Below are 21,718 nucleotides of genomic sequence, written 5' to 3'. Positions count from 1 at the left end.
CAAGAAGCTCACACGTCTTCACTTCTGGGTCTCTCCTTGGAGCATTCGGCATCCTCTGCCCCTCCGTGGGTTCCCACAGCTGGAGGCCCACCAGGCGGTGGTCCTGGGAAGCCACAGGGTTCTGCACCCCCACTTTGCAGTCAGAGTGACTTCTCACCAGCAAAAACAGAGGTTTATTCGATGACAGGACAGGGTCTAAAACAGAGCTTGTAGATACAGCGAACCAGACCCCTGTCGCGCTCATTCTGGGGCAGTGAGCCAGACCCCTAGGTCTGCACTTCACTCCTTCTCGCCAGGTAGCTTCCAGACTAACCTCCCTCCAGCCCCTCCTCTTCTGCCTCAGCTCCTTTTCCCGAGGCCAGGAAGTGTCACCTGAATCCCTTTGTCTCCAACACTTTCAGCTGGCACCTTTGCCAAGAGGGAGGGGCCCCGGCCATATCAGTTGCTAGGGGCAGAGTTGCGCGGGCAGTTATGGGGACTTGGGCCACGTTCCTCTGTTAGCATATCACACACCCTATCTCTCTCTTTTAATTCACCCTTACCTCCATATCCTCATTCCCATTTGTCATCCTGCCATTATCCCTAAGCTCCTCGTTAGCCTCATTAAAGACGGAGGCAAAGTATTTGTTTAGATATTGGGCCATGCCTAGGTTATCCTTAACCTCCATTCCATCCTCAATGTTTAGCAGTGCCACTTCTTCTTTCTTTTTCTTCTTATTTATATGGCTAGAGAACCTTTTGCTATTGGTTTTAATTCCCTTTGCAAGGTCCAACTCTACATGGCTTTTGGCCTTTCTCACTTTATCCGTACATGTTCTGACCTCACTAAGGTGGCTTTCCTTGCTAATCCCACCTATCCTCCACTCCTTGTAGGCTCTGCTTTTTCTTAATCACCTCTCTGAGATGCTTGCTCATCCAGCCTGGTCTACAACTCCTGGCTATGATTTTTTCCCTCTTTCTTGGGATGCAGGCTTCTGATAGTTTCTGCAGTTTTGCCTGGAGGAGGCAGTGAAAGCACCTCGCTGATAGCAAGTTCTATAAATAGACAAGTACTGTGTGGGTCCAAGTTTCTGAAGCAAAACCTTAGCCACATGCATGCTGCCCGTAACATGCTCATAGTGCCATGCACATTAATACTGGCTCTGACCTTAGCTACACCTGATAGAATGAGCCTATTGCAACAGGAATTCAAAATGTTCATAGTACATCAGACTAGCACTAGCCACTACCCCCGAAACCAAGCAGAACTCCTTTGCAGAACAGTGGAAGGACTTGGCCAGCAGATCTAGATTCCAGAGCCAGCTCAGTCCTAGACTGGGGAAGAGCTTGGGAACATAGTAATTGCCAGATGTGCAGACCTCAGGATCATCAAAGCCAGTGTCCTGTCTGCCAGCAGCCAGTACAGTACCAGACACTTCACAGGAAAGTGCAAGAAGATGCCCCTAAGTCCAAGTACCTGTCCTCCACATGAGGTTCCCTCCTAATCCATCAGGCAGGTCTCTCTGTTATTGCATTAACTAGAATACGAACAGCCACACTGGATCAGACCAAAAGTCCATCTAGCCCAATATCCTGTCTGCTGACAGCAGCCAGTGCCAGGTGCCCCAGAGGGAATGAACAGAACACGGAACCATCAAGTGATCCATCCTGTCACCCATTCCCAGCTTCTGGCAAACAGAGGCCAAGGACACCATCCCTGCCCATCTTGGCTAGTAGCCATTGATGGACCTGTCCTCCATGAACTTATCTAGTTCTTTTTTGAACCCTGTTATAGTTTTTGCCAGAGGATGTTGTGAAGGCCAGGAGTTCCACAGGTTGACTGTGCGTTGTGTGGAGAAATATTTCCTTTTGTTTGTTTTAAACCTGCTGCCTATTCATTTCATTTGATGATTTCTTGCCCTTGTTATGAAAAGGGGGTAAATAACGCTTCTTCAATTACTTTTTCCACACTGTCATGATTTTATAGCCCTCTATCATATCCCCCTTAGTCATCTCTTTTCTAAGCTGAAAAGTCCCAAGCTTATTAATCTCTCCTCAGCAAGAAGCCAGCCCCTAACCCTAATAATTGTTGTTGCCTTTTCCAATTCCAGTATATCTTTTCTGAGATCGGGCAACCACATCTGCACACAGTATTCAAGATGTGGGCATCCCAGTGATTTATATAGAGGAAATAAGAGATTTTTCTGTCTTATCTATCCCTTTGCTAATGATTTTCTACACTCTTTGCATTTTTGACTGCTGCTGCACCTTGAGCAGATGTTCCCAGAGAACTATCCACAATGACTCCCAGATCTCTTTCTTGAAGGTTAAGATAATTTAGATGCTGTCATTTTATATGTATAGTTGGGATTGTTTTCCAAGGTGTATTGCTTTCATTTAGCAACACTGAATTTCATCTGCCATTTTGTTGCCCAGTTTTGAGAGATCCCTTTGTAGCTCTTCACAGGCTGCCTAGGACTTAACTGTCTTGAGTAGTTTTGTATCAGCTACAAATTTTGCCACCTCAGTTTTTACCTTTTTCCAGATCATTTATGAATATGTGGAACAGGACTGGGCTCAGCACAGACCCCTGCAGGACACCGCTATTTACCTCTCTCCATTCTGAGAACTCACCATTTATTCCTACCCTTTATTTCCCCTCTTTTAACCAGTTACCGATCCATGAGAGACCTTCCCTCTCCTCCTGTGACAGCTCTCTGAAAATCTCAGTGCACTTTATCCACGGGATCCCCCTTGGCCCCATGCTTGTTGACCCCCTCAAAGAAGTCTAGTAGATTGAGGTAGAGTTTACTAAAATCATGTTGACTCTTCCCCAACAAATTACATTCAACAATGTGTCTGACAACTCTGTTCTTTACTATAATTTCAACCAGTTTGCCTGGTACTGAAGTCAGGCTCACCAGGAGCCCTTACTCTGGAGCCCTTTGTAAAAATTGGCATCATGTTAGCTATCCTCCAGTCCTTGGGTACAGAAGCTGATTTAAATGACAGCTTACAACCACAGTTAGTAGTTCTGCAATTTCACATTTGAGCTCCTTCAGAACTCTTGGGTGAATCCCATCTGGTCTGGGTGACCTATGAATCTATGAAATAGTAAATTTGTTCCAAAACCTCTTCTAATGACACCTCAAGCTGCGACAGTTCCTCAGAACAGCTCATGTACGGGAATTTCTCTCACATCCTCAGCCATGAAGACTGATGCAAAAAATTCACGTAGCTTCTCTGCTGTGGCCTTATCAACCTTGAGCGCTCCTTTAGCAGCTCAATTGTCAAGTGGCCACAGTGGCTGCTTCTGATGAACTTAAAACACTTTTGCTATTATTTTGACTCATTTGGCTAGCTGTTCAAATTCTTTTTTGGCCTTCCTCATTATAACTGTGGATAGTCTTGTTAAATGTCCACTGCCTTTTAGTTTTACTAAATTTGTGGCCTTACTTTATCCCTTGGGACAAATTGGGAGGGGAAAAAAGTCTTATCTGAGTTGAATTGGCCATTTTTAATAGAATGGGCCCTGCTCGTGGGAGACAGAAGCCAAGGCTGGTGTTTTGAGCTAGGTCCTATCCTTTGATACCTGCTGAAAAATTAAGAGCACTTGTGTGAAGTACTGAACTCTCAGTGGGAGTGTGGCTTCCCTACCTCTGCTTGGTAACCAGAGCCTGTAGTTATTACGTGAGGCAGCATTTCAAGTATAACTTGAGACATTGAAAATCAGGCTCCTCTAAGGCATCAAGTGAAAAACCAGGGCTTGAAGTTTTGTCCTCCTGGGTGGTACCTTGGTTTCCAGAGTTCTGCACAGTCCTTTAACTCGGCTGGCCAGATGGCTACAGGCAAAGAATGCAAATTCCTCCCTGAGCTCATTTTAGCCAGGTGAGCAAGCTCCTCTCCCAGGGAACAAGCACACAAATAGCTGACTGTGTGCCTCAGAGGTGGAGAGCCTAGAATCCTCTGCACTGGAACCACGGCAGCACTTTGAGAGCGGATTTCATTGTTCAGGCTAAAACACACCCACATCCACACCACAGCAGAGTTTCCTCTTACTGGGTTCTGGTGAGCCAGGGCTTAGGCAGTAGCCCAGGAGTCTTCTCCGTTTCCATCAATGTAACCTGCGTGTCTCTCTCTGGGTACTGCCCTGCTGTAGGGAGGGAGGGTGGGCTGCGCTGTGCTCACATGTAGAAAAGCTGTGGGTGGCTGCAGGAGGTAGCCCAGTGCACGGCCCTGCCAGAACTCGACACAGGCATGGGGCAGGGAAGCACTTAGGGTGGTCAGCTAGCAGTTGAAACTCCTCCTCCCCAGGCTGTCCTGGGGCTGACTGCTAAGGACAGGCAGCAGTGCTCAGGGCTTGCAGAGAAAGGGGTGGTGCTTTCATAGTCTCTCACAGCAATTACAGAGCTGCCCCCTGTGAGTTCAGCTTCTCTAGACACAGCTGTAATTCCTCACCCCAACCCGCTGCAGTGCTGCCTCCCAGGTACTGGCACTGTCTTTTCTCCCCCTCCACTGCTGCCAAGCTCTCACCTACAGGCTTTGCTGGCTTCCAGCCACAGAAAAGACCAGTAAGAGTCAGGCAAAGCTGATGCTCAACCCCTCACAGGAACGGATGTCAGGGTGGCCAGAAAGCACTTCCTGACAGAGAAGGGAAGGCCCAAATGATGTGGCCTAACCCAGGCCTGTCTACTGGCCCAGACACCTGCTTGCCCAGGGGAGTGGATGGATTGCTCATGAACAAGCCAATCGGAGAGAGCAGGTAGGAGTCTGAGGCCACGCTCAGGTGGTGTCCCCAGGGCCCGCACTGCAGCACAGGCTGGGGCTCAGAGAAACTCACTCAAGACAAAACCTAGAAGAAGTTGGAAAGCTTTACTTCCACACTGACCCAGGCTGGGTGCACTGACGGACCAGAGCCCGCCCAGCAGCGGGTTAGACGTCTCCCTTCGACAGCACCATGTGCTGCTCTGACCGGCCACATGGAGGGAAAGCTTGCCAGCAGCACAGGCCCAATGCGCCAAGGGCCTCCAGCCTCAGGGCTCCGAGCTCCGGCAATGGGATAGGCAGGGCTGGCAGAAGCCTGGCTGCCACCACAGCTCCCGTCAAGAGTCCTTATTTCACACACTGGCTCTTCTTCCGCCTCTTCTTGCGAGCGGCGCAAGGGCCCCTTCCCTCTCCATCCTGGGATCTCTCTGCTCCACTGTCCACTTCAGCCTCGGCTGGAAGGGAGCTGGAAGCAACAGCCGGAGGAGAGCCCAAAGCAGCATGAGTTACTGGCAGGACAGTCACCTTCCCAACCCAGGAGTGCCCCAGCTGCTCCTCCAGCAGACCGGACATCCCACCACTAGACTTCATTCCCCAGCCTCGCTTTCTATCGACACCGACAACTCCACTCGTCTGGCACTCGACTCCTCCTGCCCGGCTCTGCCCTTGGAGTCAGCACAATCTGAGCCAGGCTCTTGCTGCTGTTCCCATTTCCCCCCAACCCCACCAAGCTACTTTCTCTCCATTACCTCCAATCTATGTCCTTCCCTAAGGCCCTACAGCTCATGCCTCCTGCTGCCCCTCCCCACAGCTAGGAGGTAACCTTGCCTCAGGGTCAACGAGCTCCTTCAAACTCACTTCTTCCAGAATCCTGCCCCCTGTGATTCCCCCCAGCCCAGACACTGCAGGACAGGGGCCTTGTCTGACAGCCTGCACAATGGAAATGACTCAGCGAGATGCAGCATGCCCAGGGCATGGTGCTGCCAGCCCCCCCACACCACATCAAATGGAGGATTTCTAACCAGGGAAAGCCCCAGCCCCTTGCTGCAGAGCTCTCACCTGGAGGAGTCCTGGTTGTTGCATTCCTGCTGTCTCTCCAGCACGGCAACAAAGAAGCCGTTTGTCAGCGTTGCTGCGGGGCAGGCTCGGAGGCAGCACTCCGCACCTGGGAACATGCCAAGGCCTCGCTGGGGCCAGGAAGGCAGTAGGTTTACCAACCTGTGAACAGGGGCAAGATCACAACAAAGCTCAGTGACCCAGCCAGCCACAGCCCGCTCCACCACAGGGCACCAACCCAGAAGCCTAAGCACCCGGCTGGCCAGCTGCCTGTGACAGCGAGGGGGGGAAACCTGCCTCTTCTCACTATGCTCTGCCACAGGAACCACTGGCCAGAGTCCCTGGGCCTCAGAGCTGCCCCAAACAATGCCTTCAATCCCCTTTCCACCCCCCGCAAACAGGAAACGCAGTGAGCAGATACTAACAGTGCTGTCTGGCTCATCCCACACCTGGTGGACAGTTCCACTTCCATCTCGCCATGGGCACCCCCACCCACTGACTGGTTATTGCAGACCCAGCTTCAGCCCAAGTGTCTGTACCTGAATGCTGTGCCATGCTCCTGGAGCACATCCCACACCACGTCCTCGTTCTCCTCCTGCTGCACCGAGCACGTGGAGTAAGCCAGGCGCTGGAGGGCAGGGAAGCGCAGAGCATGGGTCAGGGCCTTGCGCTGGAACCTAGCCAGCGCCCGCAGCCGCTCCGAGCTGGGGGCACCCTCCTCAGCTGGCAGCCGGTTCACCATTCCTGGAGGAAAGAAACTATCAGAGAGGCATGGACAAGCTGGGCTCCAGTTCAGGCACCTGTATCACCCAGCTGCTGGGCTCCCCCCTGCTCCAGGCTCTGCATCCGAAGGCCTATTCTCCACCAACCCCACTGACTTCAGTATTCTTTAGAGAGACTCACAGACAGGTAAGCCCAGGTGTGTATAATCATCCCCCTGTTTGTACTGCACAGGCCTGGCCTGCCCCCCACCCCTCACCTGAGCCGCTGCACGATGGGTCCAGGAGGATGTAGGTCACATGGCTGTACTTTGGGTCACTCGGGTCAACTGTCAGGAAGTCCTGATTGGCCAGTTCACAGCAGCTAGCCCCAGCCCGCACCAGCATGGTGCTCATGGTGGCCAAGCGGTTGGGGTCCAGATCAAAGGCGAAGATCTGCCTGAATGTAATGTCCCAAAGAGGAATACAGAAATTGTTACCCAGCAGACCGGGCCCTGCCTTCACTGCTTGGCCCACCACCCTAACACACAGAAAACCTCTGACAACCAAAAGCAGTTTTGGCCAAGCGCATCCCTAAGTTGGTTAACCCACTTCCACCCCCAGAGTACAGCACGTCCTTCCCACCACTGCCGGAGGAGCCGGAGCACAGCAAGCAGCATGCTGGGGGAGGAGGGGGTTCATCTCTCTCTGCAGTGGATGGCTACAGGTCACTTGCCAGGAACATCTGGATATCTCTTAATAGTTTCCCTGCCATTGCAGGGGCCTCGGGCACTGCTGCATCTCGGTCCCTCCTATCCTCTCCCCGTGACAGAACAGTCAAGTTTCATTCTGACTGTTGCATTGGTGTGCAGGTACTGGTGGCCTGTGACGTACAGGAAGCCAGAGTAGATGATCTGATGGTCCCTTCTGGCCTATGACTCTATTTTAATGGCTGCCAATCTGAGGCTTTGGTTTCCGAAGCTCACTCGCCAGCTAGTGCTCTGCCACCAGTCCCTGCAGATGCTGCCCAGTCCCGGACGGATTTCAGACAAGGCCAGAGCTAATAAGACAAACTGATATCAACTTCCAGTTCCCACATGCGAAAGGCAAAATGCCCACTCCCCAAAAGGTTGCCCCTTTCCCTTGTGTAGTCCTGCTTTTAACCTCATGGTGGATGCAGTTCCTACTCGTCTTCCCTGGCAGAGAAGTCAGGCTGAGCTGCAGAAGCAACACCTAGGTTGTCGCAGGACCCAGAGGGCTCTGAGCAGAACTGAAGCCACAGACAGCATGTGTCCCTCCCTCCCAAGGCTCCTTTCCTCATCAGAACGGCTGCTAGGCCAGAGCTTCAGTGCCCTGCACTGGGAAAACTGCTTATCACACCAGCAAGCAGCCCTCACCCACCCAGCTCCGTCCTGCAGCTCACACTCACCCCTTGTTCTTCAGGATGGCAGCCACATGGCTGGTCTTGTTCCCGGGGGCAGCGCAGGCATCGATTACATGGGACCCTGAGGGGGGACTCAGAAGGAAGGCAGGAAGGCAGCTGGCCTGGAAGACACACCACCGGTCACAGCGCTGCACCTGCAGTACCTACCTCCCCAATTCAAACACTTACCTTCATCTCTTCAGACCACTCCCCTAAGTCACAGCCATATAATCCACCCCTGGATGGGGAATCAAAATTTCCATAAAAATACCACTTTGTCACCCTCATGGTTATGGAGATAGCCTTCCAACCCAGAGTAACCAATGCAGTGCCAGCTGCCTCAGACTGACACAAATTGCTCCCATGTGTCTTGACGGGATGTTGACATTTAACTAGCATCATTAGGTTTCAGACTTGATAAGCTTAACTATTTCACTGTTCTTTTGCAGAAACACCCAGCTGGAGTCCTTATCCCACAACCCCAAACTGCCTCCTGCATCTCCCAGTTTGCCCCAGGCAATTTCTACAGTGCAGTAAGGAGCCGTCAGTACAAAAATCTGCAACATGTTGAGAACTATGGGAACCGCATGATCTTTCAGGGTTGTATCTAGGCCATTCTGCCCCATTAATCACCACCACTTCTTAGATCTACCTTAAGTTGTTGCACCAGAAAGCCACAGAATTTAGCTCTAGGTTGCTACAAAGTCTGTGGGGGTTGTGGCCTAAAACCAACATTCATCTTTCCTGTATAGCCTCGTGACACTCATCCCCAAGCCTCACTCCATTCCACAGCAGAACCACCCCCTGGCACTTCTCTCTTAGCCCAAGTCTTCCATCCCCACCCTAGTGCCTCCTCTCACCCCAGTGCCCCACACCTTGTCCTGCAGTATGATATGCCCTGCGACGTACAGCCGGTCCTCGTGGAAGTCTGTCTGTGGCGGGAAGACAAGCAGCTCTGGCAGATGGGGATCCAGGAGGAACTGCTTCCCCGAGAGAGAGCTCAGCTCCTCCATTCTACCCAGAGACAGCAGGGGGTGGGGAGGGAGAAGACACGTTTAGTGGAACACACATCCTGGTTCCCCCAAGCTCAGAAGTCCTTCAGAAGCCAGCAACAGATTTCCCCCATTCTCATGAGCCAAATAAAGCCCATACCCCAACCCTATCTCAAGGGTAGCTGAGTAGCTGAGCAGAATCCAGGGCAGAGAGCATCACTCTAGAAGCTCCAACCCATCCACTGCCAACATTGAAGATAGTGTCCCTACGCCTCTCGTTCTCTTCCACACACAAGGCTCTGCTACTCCCCTTCACAAAGAGACTGGCTTATGGCTTCCTGCGGTGCCAACCCTCGATTGTCTGGAAGGTCACTACATCAGTGCAAGGCCTCCCCCATCTCCCATCTGGGGCTATAAGCTTTGCAGGTCAGTGAAGACCAGAGCGCAGGGACAGGCCAGGAATGGCTTTACCTGGCTGCCCTGCCCAGGTAGGAGTAGCCCTGGCGTTTGAAGTAGTCGACCACATCATCCTTGCAAGTTTTCAGGGTGTTCACTCGGACGTATCGTGGCACTTGAGGGGCTGGGGAAGCAAAAACAAACAGGTTAGACACACACAATCCCTTTTCCCAAATCACCTGAGATACAAGAATACTCCAGCTGGTTTCAAGCATCAGACAGAGATGGAATAGAGATTAGATCAGGCCTAGTCCACGCTGCAGGTCCATTTACTAAGGCACAGGTTAACCAGAAGCCCAGCACAAATGGACCCAATCCCCAAAGAATGAACCTGGAAATCGCTGCCCCATACATGACCTTTATCCCTAGTGAAATGATGGCACAAGTACAGAGAATAGCTTTGAAAAATCCAAGAACTACAGCACACCCTCCCACTGCAGAAGTAGTCACAACCCACCATCCAGGCAGAGATGGGCACAGGAATCCCACAATGGGATTCCGAATCTAGAGGCCCACCTGCTGGGGAGAGCCCCCACGCTCACCTTGGATCACCCCCTCTGTGGGCACCAACAGATCCTCATTGCAGCTCACCTTCCTGCGCACCTTGAGACGGGCTAGCTCCGCCTGCAGCCGGGCCCGGTGCTTCAGCACCAGCACCTTCCAGCGGCCCCCGCACTTCAGACCCTTGCCAAAGAGCAGGTCATACACCAGCACCTGCAGCAAGACAGAGTTGGTCAGGCCAACCCAGTGCCACCAGCCCAGAGCATCCCCCCAAGACAGCCTGGGCAGGGCCAGGCCTTACCTTGGCCAGGTGTGGGGGCAGCTTCTTCTCAGCCTTCAGCAGGGCAGCCCCGTCCATGATGGAGTCCAGCACAGGTGAGTAGCGCAGGGTCTCTGACACCAGGGCATAGAGCTGCTTCACGTTCTGTGGGGGACAGGCCCGGCGAGTGTCCCTAGCTGTGCCTCCCAATATCCCCATCTTCTGCCTGGCTCAGCCCCCAGCCTGGTGAGCCTAGGGGCCAGGCCCCGCTGCCAATATCCCCAACACCTGCCCCCAGCCCTGTGAACCAGAGGGCCCGGCTCCCCAACCTGGCTCTGCCCCCAATATCCCCAACTCCTGCCTGGCTCGGCCCCCAACCCTGTGAGCCTGGGGGCCTAGCCCCCCAATCTGGCTCTGACTCCAATATCCCCAACACCTGCTCCCAGCCCTGTGAGCCTAGGGGCCAGGCCCCGCTGCCAATATCCCCAACACCTGCCCCCAGCCCTGTGAACCAGAGGGCCCGGCTCCCCAACCTGGCTCTGCCCCCAATATCCCCAACTCCTGCCTGGCTCGGCCCCCAACCCTGTGAACCAGGGGGCCCAGCCCCCAAACTTGGCTCTGGCCCCAATACCCCAGCTCCCACCTAGCTCTGCTCCCCAGCCCTGTGAGCATGGGGGCCCAGCCCCCCAATATGGCTCTGCCCCCAATATCCCCAGCACCTGCCCCCAGCCCTGTGAACCAGGGGGCCCAGCTCCCCAACCTGGCTCTGGCCCCAATACCCCCAGCTCCCGCCTGGCTCGGCCCCCAACCCTGTGAACCAGGGGGCCCAGCCCCCCAACCTGGCTCTGCCCCCAATATCCCCAGCACCTGCCCCCAGCCCTGTGAACCAGGGGGCCCGGCCCCCCAGTCACCCCAGGCCGGAGCGGGGCGGCGCAGGGAGCTGGGCCCAGCCCCGCTACCTGGAAGCGGCTCTTGTACACCAGGGTCTTGAGGGCGCCGTCCCGGCGCTGCAGCCCGGCCAGGACAGAGGCGGCCGCGCTGTAGAGCGCCATGGCCCGGCCCGGCTCCCGTACCCGGCAGCGCGGCCCACGCGCCACAGCCAGCGGGCCTGACTTCCGCCACGGCCGCTCCGCGAGGCCCCGCCCCTCTCCTGTTGCTCCGCCCTCGCGAACCGTGCGACAGGGGCGTGATCGGCGAGGACATGCGCGCGAGCGCCGTGCATTGTGGGTAGCCGCGGGCATTTTGCGCTGGGCCCTGGTCCGGTGCATTGTGGGTAACCGCGGGCACCGCGCGCTGGGCCCTGCTCCGGTGCATTGTGGGTAACAGCGGGCACCGCGCAGGGCCCTGGTCCGGTGCATTGTGGGTAACAGCGGGCACCGCGTGCTGGTCCCTGCTCCGGTGCATTGTGGGTGACCACGGGCACCTGGTCCCCTTAACCCCCTAAGGCTCCACGCTGAGGGCCTGGAGCTGGGGCTGTTCGCTGACCTGCCAGCTTTAGAAACCCGAATCTGGCTGGTTCTGGTGGACACGGACTGTGAGGGGGGGTTGCTCTAGCCAGTTGTGCCAGGGAAACTTCCTGTTCGTAAAGTTCAGTCCCTCATTGGAAGGATCTAATGTCTGATCTAATGGGAAAGAGCATGTACTGACAGGTCCTTCCGGCAGAGTCCTCGCTACATCAAAGGCTCCATCTTGTATTGTCTGTTTTACTGTAAGTGAGTGGGGTAAACACCAGTTAAGTCATTTCCCCGCAGGGATAACACGCTAAGCTAGGGTTCTGATTCGAGGACAAGCCAGGTCTAACATCAGTATTGCATTTCTTTTCAGGCAACACGGCAGGAACTTCTCTATGGTTCCTCTGATTCTGTTGAAGCCTTTTGAATACTGGTCAGTTTGGTCACAAGTTGCTGTCAGTAGCCATGGTTGGAGAGTGGCAGATTTGTAATTCAATATCAAGGGTATAATCTTAATATCCATTAAATCCTGCTTCCCAGACTACTGGATTTCCTGCCCCTGAGCTGAGGTGGGTGCCTCTACTCAGGTCTGAAGTTTCTTGGGTTGGCAGCCTGAGTCCATATTACTGGGACTCTTGATTAGGAGCATAAAGATGAGATCTAAAAGATCTTATTGAAAAGTTGGAGTCTTTGATCTGTCCAGTTTACTTTATGGATTGAATGAGATTCCCCATCTGAGCAGCTCTGAGGTGGGTGGACCTAACAAGGTCTTACTTGAGGTTAATTTAGAGCACTATTTCTCAACATCTGGGTCCAGTCCCCAGGAAGAGTCACAAAAGGCAATCAGGAGGGTCATGAGGCATTGAAAACTGTGTTACAACCTAAAGCAAAGAAAATCTCCCTCTCCCTGCACATACGTCCCATTCAAGATCAAGTATTCCTGGTCCACCACTCCATACACATAAAAATCAACTCTATTGCCTTATAACTGCTATCACAGATATAATTTTACAGTAAATGTTGCCGGGGCAGAGAGAGTTGTGAAACACTTTGTAGAAGGGATCAGCCGCCTGAAGAGGGTGAGAAACACTGAGTTGGGTTGGACTTTCCTGCTTTTCCCGTGTAAAATGACACCATCAGCCTCTTTACTGAGGTTTGGTCTACATTCAAAACTTGAGCCAGGATAGCAATGTCAGTCGGGGTGTGGGAAAACCCACGCACCTGGATGTAGCCCTGCCAACAAACCCCTCGGTGAGATGCAGCTATGCCAAGAGAAGAGTGCTTTGGTCAATGTAGCTAATGTCATTTGGGGAGGGGGTGTTCCTGCACCAGCTGCTGAGCTCCTGTCAGTTTATGCCACATCTAAGCTAGAGGGCTGTGCTGACATAACTGTGATGGCACAGGCGCGGTAGCTGGTGGTAAGAAACCTCTGGGGAGGGGAGGGTCCTTCACCCTTCTGTTTTTATCAAGACTGCACTGGGGTGGGGTCAGGCTGGGCAGCAGCATCCCTCCAGGTGTTGTGGTGACCCCACCAGTTGTTGCCATGGGGACCGCATCACAAAGCGTCTCTGGGTGAAATCACACTGGGGGCAGGTTGGGTGGTGTGGCCATGGGCGGAGCCCCAATATAAATAAAGGGAGCATCCCCAGCTCTGTGCCTGTTGGCTCGGTGGTGTGGAGGGAGCAGCAGGATCTTGTGTTTCTTGAGACCCAAGGGCTACAGAGGGAGCAGGGTTAGTGGGTACAGCTCAGAGAGACCTTCTGTGGGTAAGAAACTGAGCCAGGGGATTCTGGAAGGGGCTATGTGAATTAGTGGCTATTTACTGGCAAGGGCAGGGGTTTAGGACTGGGAGGTGCAGGTTTGGGAGACATTCCATGACAGAGCACACGCAGGCCGGTAGGTTGGACAATGGTCTTTTGGGTTTGAGCAGTAGAGCAGAGAAAGATCTGACCCAAATCCAGAGCCAACTCCTCAAATCTTTGGGTGTTTGAAATCTGAACCTGGATCCAGATTTCACAATTACCCTTCTTTTTATAATGGACTGAACCTGATTCTCAGATCCAAACAGCCCCTGGACTTGGGGGGTGGGGATGGAAATCTGGATCCAGATTTGAATTCTGTGGCTTGAGTCCATCTCTGTTAGACAAGGGGCTTGGGTCCGGGAGAGGAGATGGGGGATGCTCTATCCTTTTTTCCTTATATTTTTCTCCATCAGGATATCTTGTTCTGAACAAAACACTCTTGCCCACTGAGCCTATGGATTTTCTCTTTTTTAAATGTTTTGACCCATAATTAATAAGTATAATTATTAAATGATTTAAAAAAAACAGAACGATATGTAAATAAGCCCCAGGACAGACCCCTTGATACAAACGCACTTGGGATGGCAGGAGAATGATTCACTAAGGGCCCAACTGTGAAAACTTTACTCACCTTGGGGTGCACTCCCACAGCTGGGTGGTCCTGCTGAAGTCGCTGGGCTTACTCGAGTGAGTAAATGGTCATCATTAGTGGATGGGAGCATTGCATGTTTGAATTTAATAATGATTTGCGATTGTCAGATAACAGGCAAATTGAATGACTTAATGAAAGATTAGTGCAGCACCATACAGACTGCAGAAAGAAGATATACTCTGCCCCCCGCCCCGGTAGATGGCAAAGAGAAGGTAGTTTGGGCCTTCCCTCTGTGCCTAGTGGAATACTGACAGTGTTCATTCACAAATTAGCTATCCAACCTACTTTCCTTTTCTAGGGTGTGAGATAAAAATACTTCTTGTTGGAGGGAAAAGTACCTTCCTGTGATTAATTTTACCATGTGTTCTGTTTTTCTGATTACTCAAGGAATTTCTTTTATGTTCCTCAGTTTACCTGATTGATGAGCAAAAAGGAATTTCTAACCAAGTCACTAATAACAGCTGTGACAACCAAGAGTTCTCAATGAGTTAAAAACATCTTTCAGTGGGTCATTATCTCATCCATTACAGAATCCATCTGCAATAAGAATTACCTCTTCTCAATCACAGAACGTAACTGGATCATAAGCACCTTTATCAGCTTGCCACTCTTGTTAATTCTAACATACTTCTGTAGACACCTTGCATTCGTTTTGAGGGGTCCCTTCCCTGGGTGTCTGGGCTTTATTAGTAAGGTCAGGGTAAAAAATTGCACACATTCCATCTGTGACCAGGGTTCCAGTGGGGGCAAGATGAGGTTACCCAATTAGGGTGAACTGCAAAGAGTGGGGCAGATAATCCCCAAAACTAGTGGATATTTTCAATACTTGGATTTACCAAGCCAGCATAAGCCAGCTTCTTTATTACCTCACTGGTTGCCCAGAAACCAGGAACACAGTCCCCTTAAAGTAACCCAGTCTCAGGCCTCCATACAGGTACCCAAGTCAAATATGATGAAGATTTCGGAAAATCTTATTTCATCATGTAAAAGAAAAGGTTCTACCACTCCCAAAGGATCAGACACATTTCCTCCTAGGTTAATGAATATTCCAGATCTTATCCAAATACATGCTACAGCCAGTTCTTGTTAACTAAACTAAAATTTATTGAAAAGAGAGTGTGTTTAGAAGATCAGTATACATACAGACATGAGTTCAGTTCTTGAGGTTCAGATACATAGCAGAGATGGTGAGTTTTGTAGTAGCAAAGAGTTCTTTTAGAAATAGTTCATAGGTTATAGTCCAATGTCTAATATCATTGCAGGGCATTCCACTTTAGGACTGGGATCTCAGTCCTCATGGCTTAAGCGGCCCCTGTGTGAAGCCTCAAGCAGATCTGAGATAAACAGGATCAGTATTCAAGGACCTTTTATACAGTTTCAGGTCTTCTTTGACAAGTTGGAGTGCCTCGAGGAATAACAGGCCCTCATTTCCTAGGCATCGTTGTTAATTATTCACACATTAACACAAGGCCATTTATCCATCAGGCAGTCATATGTAAATGCACAAAACCACAAACATTATCTCCCCACGTCTTTAAAGCTTGGCTTTGGGGTAGTTAGCCTGCAAGTTGTTTAAACCTTTCTGGCCATAAGTTATATTTTGTATAAGATTTGTTGCAATCATATAACAATGGTAGCAATAATGATTTGCATGATTATATTTTAATTAGGCAAGGTCACACCATCATTTTTCCTTCACCCATTAGATTCAATTGAAGGACAAAGAAGATTTTAGTTTCGGTGTGTATAGGGCAATAAATATAGAGATGCCCCCAAAAAAGCTTTTGATTAGTATATAAAAGAATTATGAGAGTTTAACATGCAAAACTCATACAAATTACATACATAAATACATATATTAACATACATAAATGATATTTGCTAATGTATGGATGGAAGGGTGAATTGGATGGGATGGATGGGGTGATTGGATGGATGGGGTGATTGGATGGATTAGATCAGAGAGATGGCTGGGTAGGAATGGAAGTGATTCCTAGGCTTGGTATACAGCCAGGATTCCCTCCCATGTTCACAGCAGGGTCAGGGCAGGTCTCCATGGAGAGACAGGAGCTGTGGCTTGCCTGTTTCTTCTCAGAGCTGAGGATCCATGGAGTGGGAAGCAGCAGGGGAAGGCTAGTCTTGCCCTGATGACCTGTCACTGTTGCCTCAGCCCCACCCTGGGTGGACCCCTCTAAGGGCAAGAGGGATGTTCTGCCTCTGCGCTGACTTGAGGGGAGTCCATCAGTGTCAGTTGTGATCATGGTTCTTGTGTGATGAGCTCCTGCCCACTCCAAACTGGACTGAGCCCATAATGCATTTGGGGGTGTCTGGATCTGGGGTTTTGGTTTGATCATTACAGAGAAAAGGGAGAACCATGAAACTTGGAGCCAGATCCCAGTTAGGATCCCAAACGTCTCCAGCATTCAGGTGCTTGGGTCAGGGGCACTGGATCAAGCCCATCTGTAATTATTCCCCCTTGTGATACGCAGAGAAACTCTCTGAACTCACCACTAGCCAGTGCTACTGACCAAGTACCTATTTGTACCGAGTGTGGAGTGGAGGAGGAGGAATGGCTGATGCAGTGGGACAGCCCTGTGGAGGTAAGAGGAACCACTCCAAGAAGTGACATCAGGAGGGGCTGGGGCAGGAGGCAGGGTCTCTCCTGCTTTGTTCCCCAGCTGGTTTAGGGATACCATCTGGATCCCATCTCAGAGGCAGGGCCCTGCGTGTGTCAGGAATTGGGGCCCCTACTTTGCAATCGTTGCCCCGAGTCTTGGCTTTTGCTTGGCTAGAAACTTGGTTTCTAGCACTTACGGGTGCAAAGGAATCTTGGAAGCATCTGTCCTCTCTTGCCCTTGCCAAGAGCACCATGTGCACTGCAGGCCCTGGTCCCCAACCCCACAGAGTGGCCTCTGCCCAGCCCAGGGACATCCAGTGACTAGGACAGGAGAATTTCCAACTGCCCAACGCAGCTCCCAGGGGCTACCAGCATCCCCGAAGGTAGGATCTGGTCCTGGATATCCAGTTAGGAGGAGGAGTGAGGGTGGAATCGGGTCAGACTCACCCCTGGGCTTTAGCAGTTTGGGGGGAACCGAACCCATTCCGAGTGGAGAGTCAGTTTGGATTGAGGTTCCATTTCACCCAGAGATGGGGGTGTCTGAGGGCAGGTCACCCTCCAGGCCTATCTCTAGCTGAGAGCCTGAGTGATGCTGAGCTGAGATCTCACTCAGGTCCTGCCCGTTAGTTACCAGGGGAATGCTGGCCCCTTCCCAGCCCCAGGCAGCTCCAGGGGGCAATAACCAGCTGCATGCTCTGCAGGTGTGCCCCATCAGATCTCCAACCTCCTGCGGCTGGCAGATGAGGGAGGCCACAAGGACATTGTGGCAGGCATCATGCAGGCAGCCAGGGTCCAGCCAGCTGCTGTGGCCTCCCTCCTAGTCCAGATCCTCCAGCAGGATGAGGTAAGGCAGCTCCTTTAGTTACACACTGGCCTGTCTGTCTTCAGGTGACCGGCCAGCTGACCTATAGCAAAGGATAATGCCCCCAAGCACTGTGTGTCTTGCCAAGACACTTCCTGTTCTGTCTTGTGTTGTTGTGAGCAATTAAACAGTGCTTGTCCTCCCCAGAGGTGGCTGCACTTCAGTGGCAGGTGAAGTGACCAATACAGACGAGGACCAAACGCTGCTCCCCACCCTGCTGCCAGCTATGCAGTTGGAGCCAGTGGGCTGCTGGTGTCAGAAGAATCGAGATTGTCCTTGTGTTTGTAAATCACTTTGAGTCTCCCCCATGGAAGGAGCTTTAGAAACAAAGGGCCACATCCTGCTCCGGGTTCCAGCTCCTCAATCTGGAGTGACTCCATGCACTCCAGTGGGGCTACTCCGGATTCACACCAGCGTCACAGGCAGCAGGCAGTGGCCAAAGGGGCTGATTTGAATGTGGGTGCATTATCCCCTGAGCTCCTCATGGCCCAGAGCCAGGTGTTGGGCAGTCAGGGCCCGACCCTGATCCCTGTAATTCAGGGGGGAGTCTGCAGGGAGTCCCCAGAGGTCCCTGGAGTAAGTGGGAGCTGAATCCAGCCCAGCTTCACACATGCCACCATTTCCTGGGCTGACTGGAGCCCTGTGGACATCCCTGGGAGCTGGCTTCATGTCCCAAGCCACAGGCCACTTTCCACTGACTTCCCCCGGCCCCTCGGCTCTCCGCCCCAGGTGTCTGTCAGGCAGAAGGTGGCGGCATACGAGGGCTTCAGGACGGGGCTGCTGGAGCAGGGGATGGAGGCAGGACTTATCAGCAGCCTCATTGCTGTGGCCTCCCAGCAGATGAGGGTGGCTCCAGAGGTGAGTGACTCTCCCAGGGCAGCTACAGGGGACCCCCCCTGTGAAACCTTCCCTCCGTGGGTCTGGGGGAGCTGAGCCCCAGGCCCCACGTGGGATACAGGCCTCTGGAGAGGGGTCCCAGCTCCCTCAGTGAGAGCTGCCCCTGGGCCCGTATGGATCCTACCAGGAGATGCACCATCCTAGGCACAGAGGCCAGAAGAGGGGGTGGCCCACAGCTCCCCCGAGAACCTCCCCTGAGCCAGAGGCTCCTTCAGGAGATACAGAGTGAGCGGGTGCAGCACCAGTAGGGTTGTGCCAGGCTCCCATCTGGGTGCGTGGGTGCAGTGCCAGGCTCCCATCTTGGTGAGCAGATGCAGTGCCATTGGGGTGAGTGGGGTTGTGCCAGGTTCCCATCCGGGGTGAGCGGGTGCAGTGTCAGTGGGGTTGTGCCAGATTCCCATCTGGGTTGCGTAGGTGCAGTGCCAGTGGGGTCGTGCCAGGTTCCCATCTGGGGTGAGCGGATGCATTGTCAATGGGGTTGTGCCAGGTTCCCATCTGGGGTGAGCGGGTGCAGTGTCAGTGGGGTCGTGCCAGATTCCCATCTGGGTTGCGCAGGTGCAGTGCCAGTGGGGTCGTGTCCCGTTACACCAGGTCTGCTCACCCACAGGATCAGGTTCAGGGTAAAGTTCCTCTGCCCAGAGGAAAAGCCCAGGAGTTTGCTTAGAAGAGCCACATCCCCTGCTCCAAAGAGACGTCTGACCAGGACCTCCTGCCTGGGGTGGGGCCTCTCCAGGGCACTCTCTGGGCTGGAGCTGAGATTTTCAAAGCCCCCTAGGGGGTTTAGACACAGAAGTCCCATTGGGTTCAGAGGAGCTGTATGTAAATCCCCTTGGTGGCTCTGAGAGTCTCGGATCTTGGCCTGAGAGGGTGTGCAGATCCCAAGGGTGGCTTCAGTCAGGCTGGAAGAGGGGCACTTCCAGGGCTGCATGTCGGGGTGCTCTGGCCTGGTAGGCCAGCTTCACTGAAGGGAGAATGCAAGGTGGGAGGTCACCCAGGAAGAGGAGGAGACCCATCCTAGGCAGGGACCATGCCAAATATTCTCTGCCTTGCGGGGTCAGTGTTCGGTGAGTGCCCCCTCTAGTACCTGAATCCCTGCCATCTCAGCCAGGGCATGTTACCCCCCTTGGGGGTGGTGCCCTTATGCCCCTCCCCCCCCGGCTCTGGATCACTAACGGGCTCTGCTGTTCCTTCTGCAGGAGGCCTCGAGCGAGCTCCAGGCGGCTGCCAGTGATACCTTGGCCGCCCTCGCTGGCAGCTACTTCGGGCCGGTGATGCGGGAGCTCCAGAAACACCTGAGGCCTTTTGTGCTGCCAGCGGAGTTCACCCTCCTCACCCTGGGCAAGGTCATGGCGGCCAGTGGTATGGTACCACCCCATCCCTCGCGTGGGCCCATTGCTTCGGGGATGCTTGCACCCTGCAGTGTCCCTGGGTCTGCAGTTGCCTGACAGCTGGTCCCGTCCATCTCTGATTGGGTCTTCTCTCTGTGCAGTGTACAGATGTGTCCCTTTCCTGGGCATCACCCTGACCACCATGCAGACCGTGATGCGAGGGATAGATGACAGCAGGAGACGAGGGGCCTTCTGCACCGGTGAGGGGACCACTTGGGCCAAGCCTTTGTTCTCGATGGTGGGTAGAGATGGAGCTGGTTCGACCCCAGATCCCGGCACCCCATGACCCTGGGATCTGAACAGCCCTGGACTCTGAGTGTGTAACCCTGATCCAGACCCCAGCGTTGCCTCTTGGCCCCATCTCTCGTCTGTGGAGGTGGAGGAAGGGGAGGGACAGTATGGTCTGGACACCTGGGTTCTTCTCCCTGGCGGCGGAAGGTGGGACTGGCAGGTTAATTCATTGGGCAGGGGTGCACTCCAGTTACTCTGATGGTGGGAGCCATAGAAACACCTGTACATGGAAGGCACTTTTTAGCGGAGGTCTTGGTTCACTCCCATGTCTTGGGGAAAGGGTATGTAGGTGCCGGATCTCGGCACACTGACAGGTGTGTCATCATTGGCTCATCAGGGCCCGGCCTTGTCTCTGTCACGCCTGCTGACTGCAGGGACTCATGTCATGCCCTGAGGAGTCTCACTTAGGGTTGCCAATTTGGTTGACTGTATTTCTGGAGGTTTCGTCACATGACATAATCTTTAATGAAAGATTAATCTTTGATTCCTGGAGATCCGGAGCAATCCTGGAGGGTTGGCAATCCTATGTCACTGTCTGCAGAGACCCACGTGTCCTGCCCGCTGGAGGCTGCAACATGAACCCTGGGAAGGAGGGGGCGGAGAGTGCAGCATGAACCCCAGAGGGCAGGGGGCAGAGTCTGCAGCATGATCCCTGGTGCACAGGGGGCTAGGTGGGAGTAGACCCCTGCAGAGACTGAAGTTCCTGAGAGTGGCAGAGTCTGAGCTGCTCTGTAATGAACCATGTCTCAGCCCTGGACTGAGCTGCCCTTTGCCCCACCCCCCCAACAGCCCTGGAGTGCATGTGTGGGGCAATCAGCACTTACCTGAGGAGCTGGGAGAGGAGCACCTATCCACAAATCACGCTCCAGCGCTTCTCTGCATACCTGCTCCCCATGTACCGGTACCTCATCAGCGCCTGGCTGCCCAGCGAGGACATAGAGGTGAGGGGCTCGCACAGGCACTGTGGCCACGGGTCGCTTGCTCTGCATCTCCCCACAAGCCCTTTCGCCCCTGGCCCCTTTGTAAGGAGCAGACCTCGGGTGGAAATCTCTCCTGTCTTGGGGTGGGGAATGTCACCGGATGCTAGGGGCTGTGGAGGTGGAGGGCTAAGAGCCAGGATTCCTTGGCCAATGTCCTCCTGCAGCATAGAGGCCAAACTGGTCTCCCTGCATCTCAGGCTGGTCTCTACCACTCTCGGTGCCTGAGCCAGTGCTGGAAGGAGAAGTACAGGATCCAGTGACTGAGCCGCAGGGGACCAAGCCAGCAGTCACCCCGTACCTATCTCTCAACAGGTCAAACTGGCTGTCCTCAAGGCCCTGGGGCCAATGCTGAACATCCTGCTGCCCAGGAAGGATCTGCAAAACCAGATCTATGGGGATATCCCTCTGCTCCTGGCTCAGTATGGGAAGAACATCGAGGCCTTTTACATCACCAAGGTGAGGAGGTGGGGGGCGTTCCCTGCAGGCTCCATAGGCCAGCAAGTGAGCTGTCAGATCAGCTGCAGTATGTTGGATGGGGGTTCCCAGGGCTGGGAAGGGGTCCCAACACTAACCCCCCTCCTAAGGGGTCAGAGTTAACTCCTGGAACAACCATCACACATAACAACAGCACAACACTGTTCTGTGACCCC

The 21,718-nt window shown here is 53.3% G+C and overlaps 2 protein-coding genes across 2 annotated transcripts; one reads left to right on the top strand and one right to left on the bottom strand.

The window, feature by feature from the left end:
• Positions 1 to 4,834: 4,834 nt before the first annotated feature.
• NSUN5 (NOP2/Sun RNA methyltransferase 5) lies at positions 4,835 to 11,274 on the bottom strand. Its single transcript, XM_032789689.2, has 10 exons — positions 11,088 to 11,274; positions 10,171 to 10,293; positions 9,911 to 10,082; positions 9,384 to 9,492; positions 8,796 to 8,934; positions 7,927 to 8,042; positions 6,779 to 6,957; positions 6,339 to 6,543; positions 5,803 to 5,961; positions 4,835 to 5,209 (listed from the first exon to the last, which is right to left on the bottom strand). Exons 1-10 carry the CDS (start codon positions 11,178 to 11,180, stop codon positions 5,092 to 5,094), a joined length of 1,413 nt encoding a protein of 470 aa, XP_032645580.1. The 5' UTR covers positions 11,181 to 11,274; the 3' UTR covers positions 4,835 to 5,091.
• A 5,252-nt stretch (positions 11,275 to 16,526) lies between these two features.
• On the top strand, positions 16,527 to 19,073 carry LOC116830284 (maestro heat-like repeat-containing protein family member 2A). The gene is made up of 4 exons (XM_075059538.1): positions 16,527 to 16,633; positions 17,352 to 17,494; positions 18,242 to 18,370; positions 19,017 to 19,073. The coding sequence occupies exons 1-4, from the start codon at positions 16,603 to 16,605 to the stop codon at positions 19,071 to 19,073; spliced, it is 360 nt and encodes a 119-aa protein (XP_074915639.1). The 5' UTR covers positions 16,527 to 16,602.
• Positions 19,074 to 21,718: the final 2,645 nt, after the last annotated feature.

Source organism: Chelonoidis abingdonii, chromosome 20 (assembly GCF_003597395.2).
Source record: "Chelonoidis abingdonii isolate Lonesome George chromosome 20, CheloAbing_2.0, whole genome shotgun sequence".
Taxonomy (NCBI): domain Eukaryota; kingdom Metazoa; phylum Chordata; order Testudines; family Testudinidae; genus Chelonoidis; species Chelonoidis abingdonii.
Note: the sequence above shows the minus strand (reverse complement) of the source record. Positions and strands in the feature narration are given on the sequence as shown.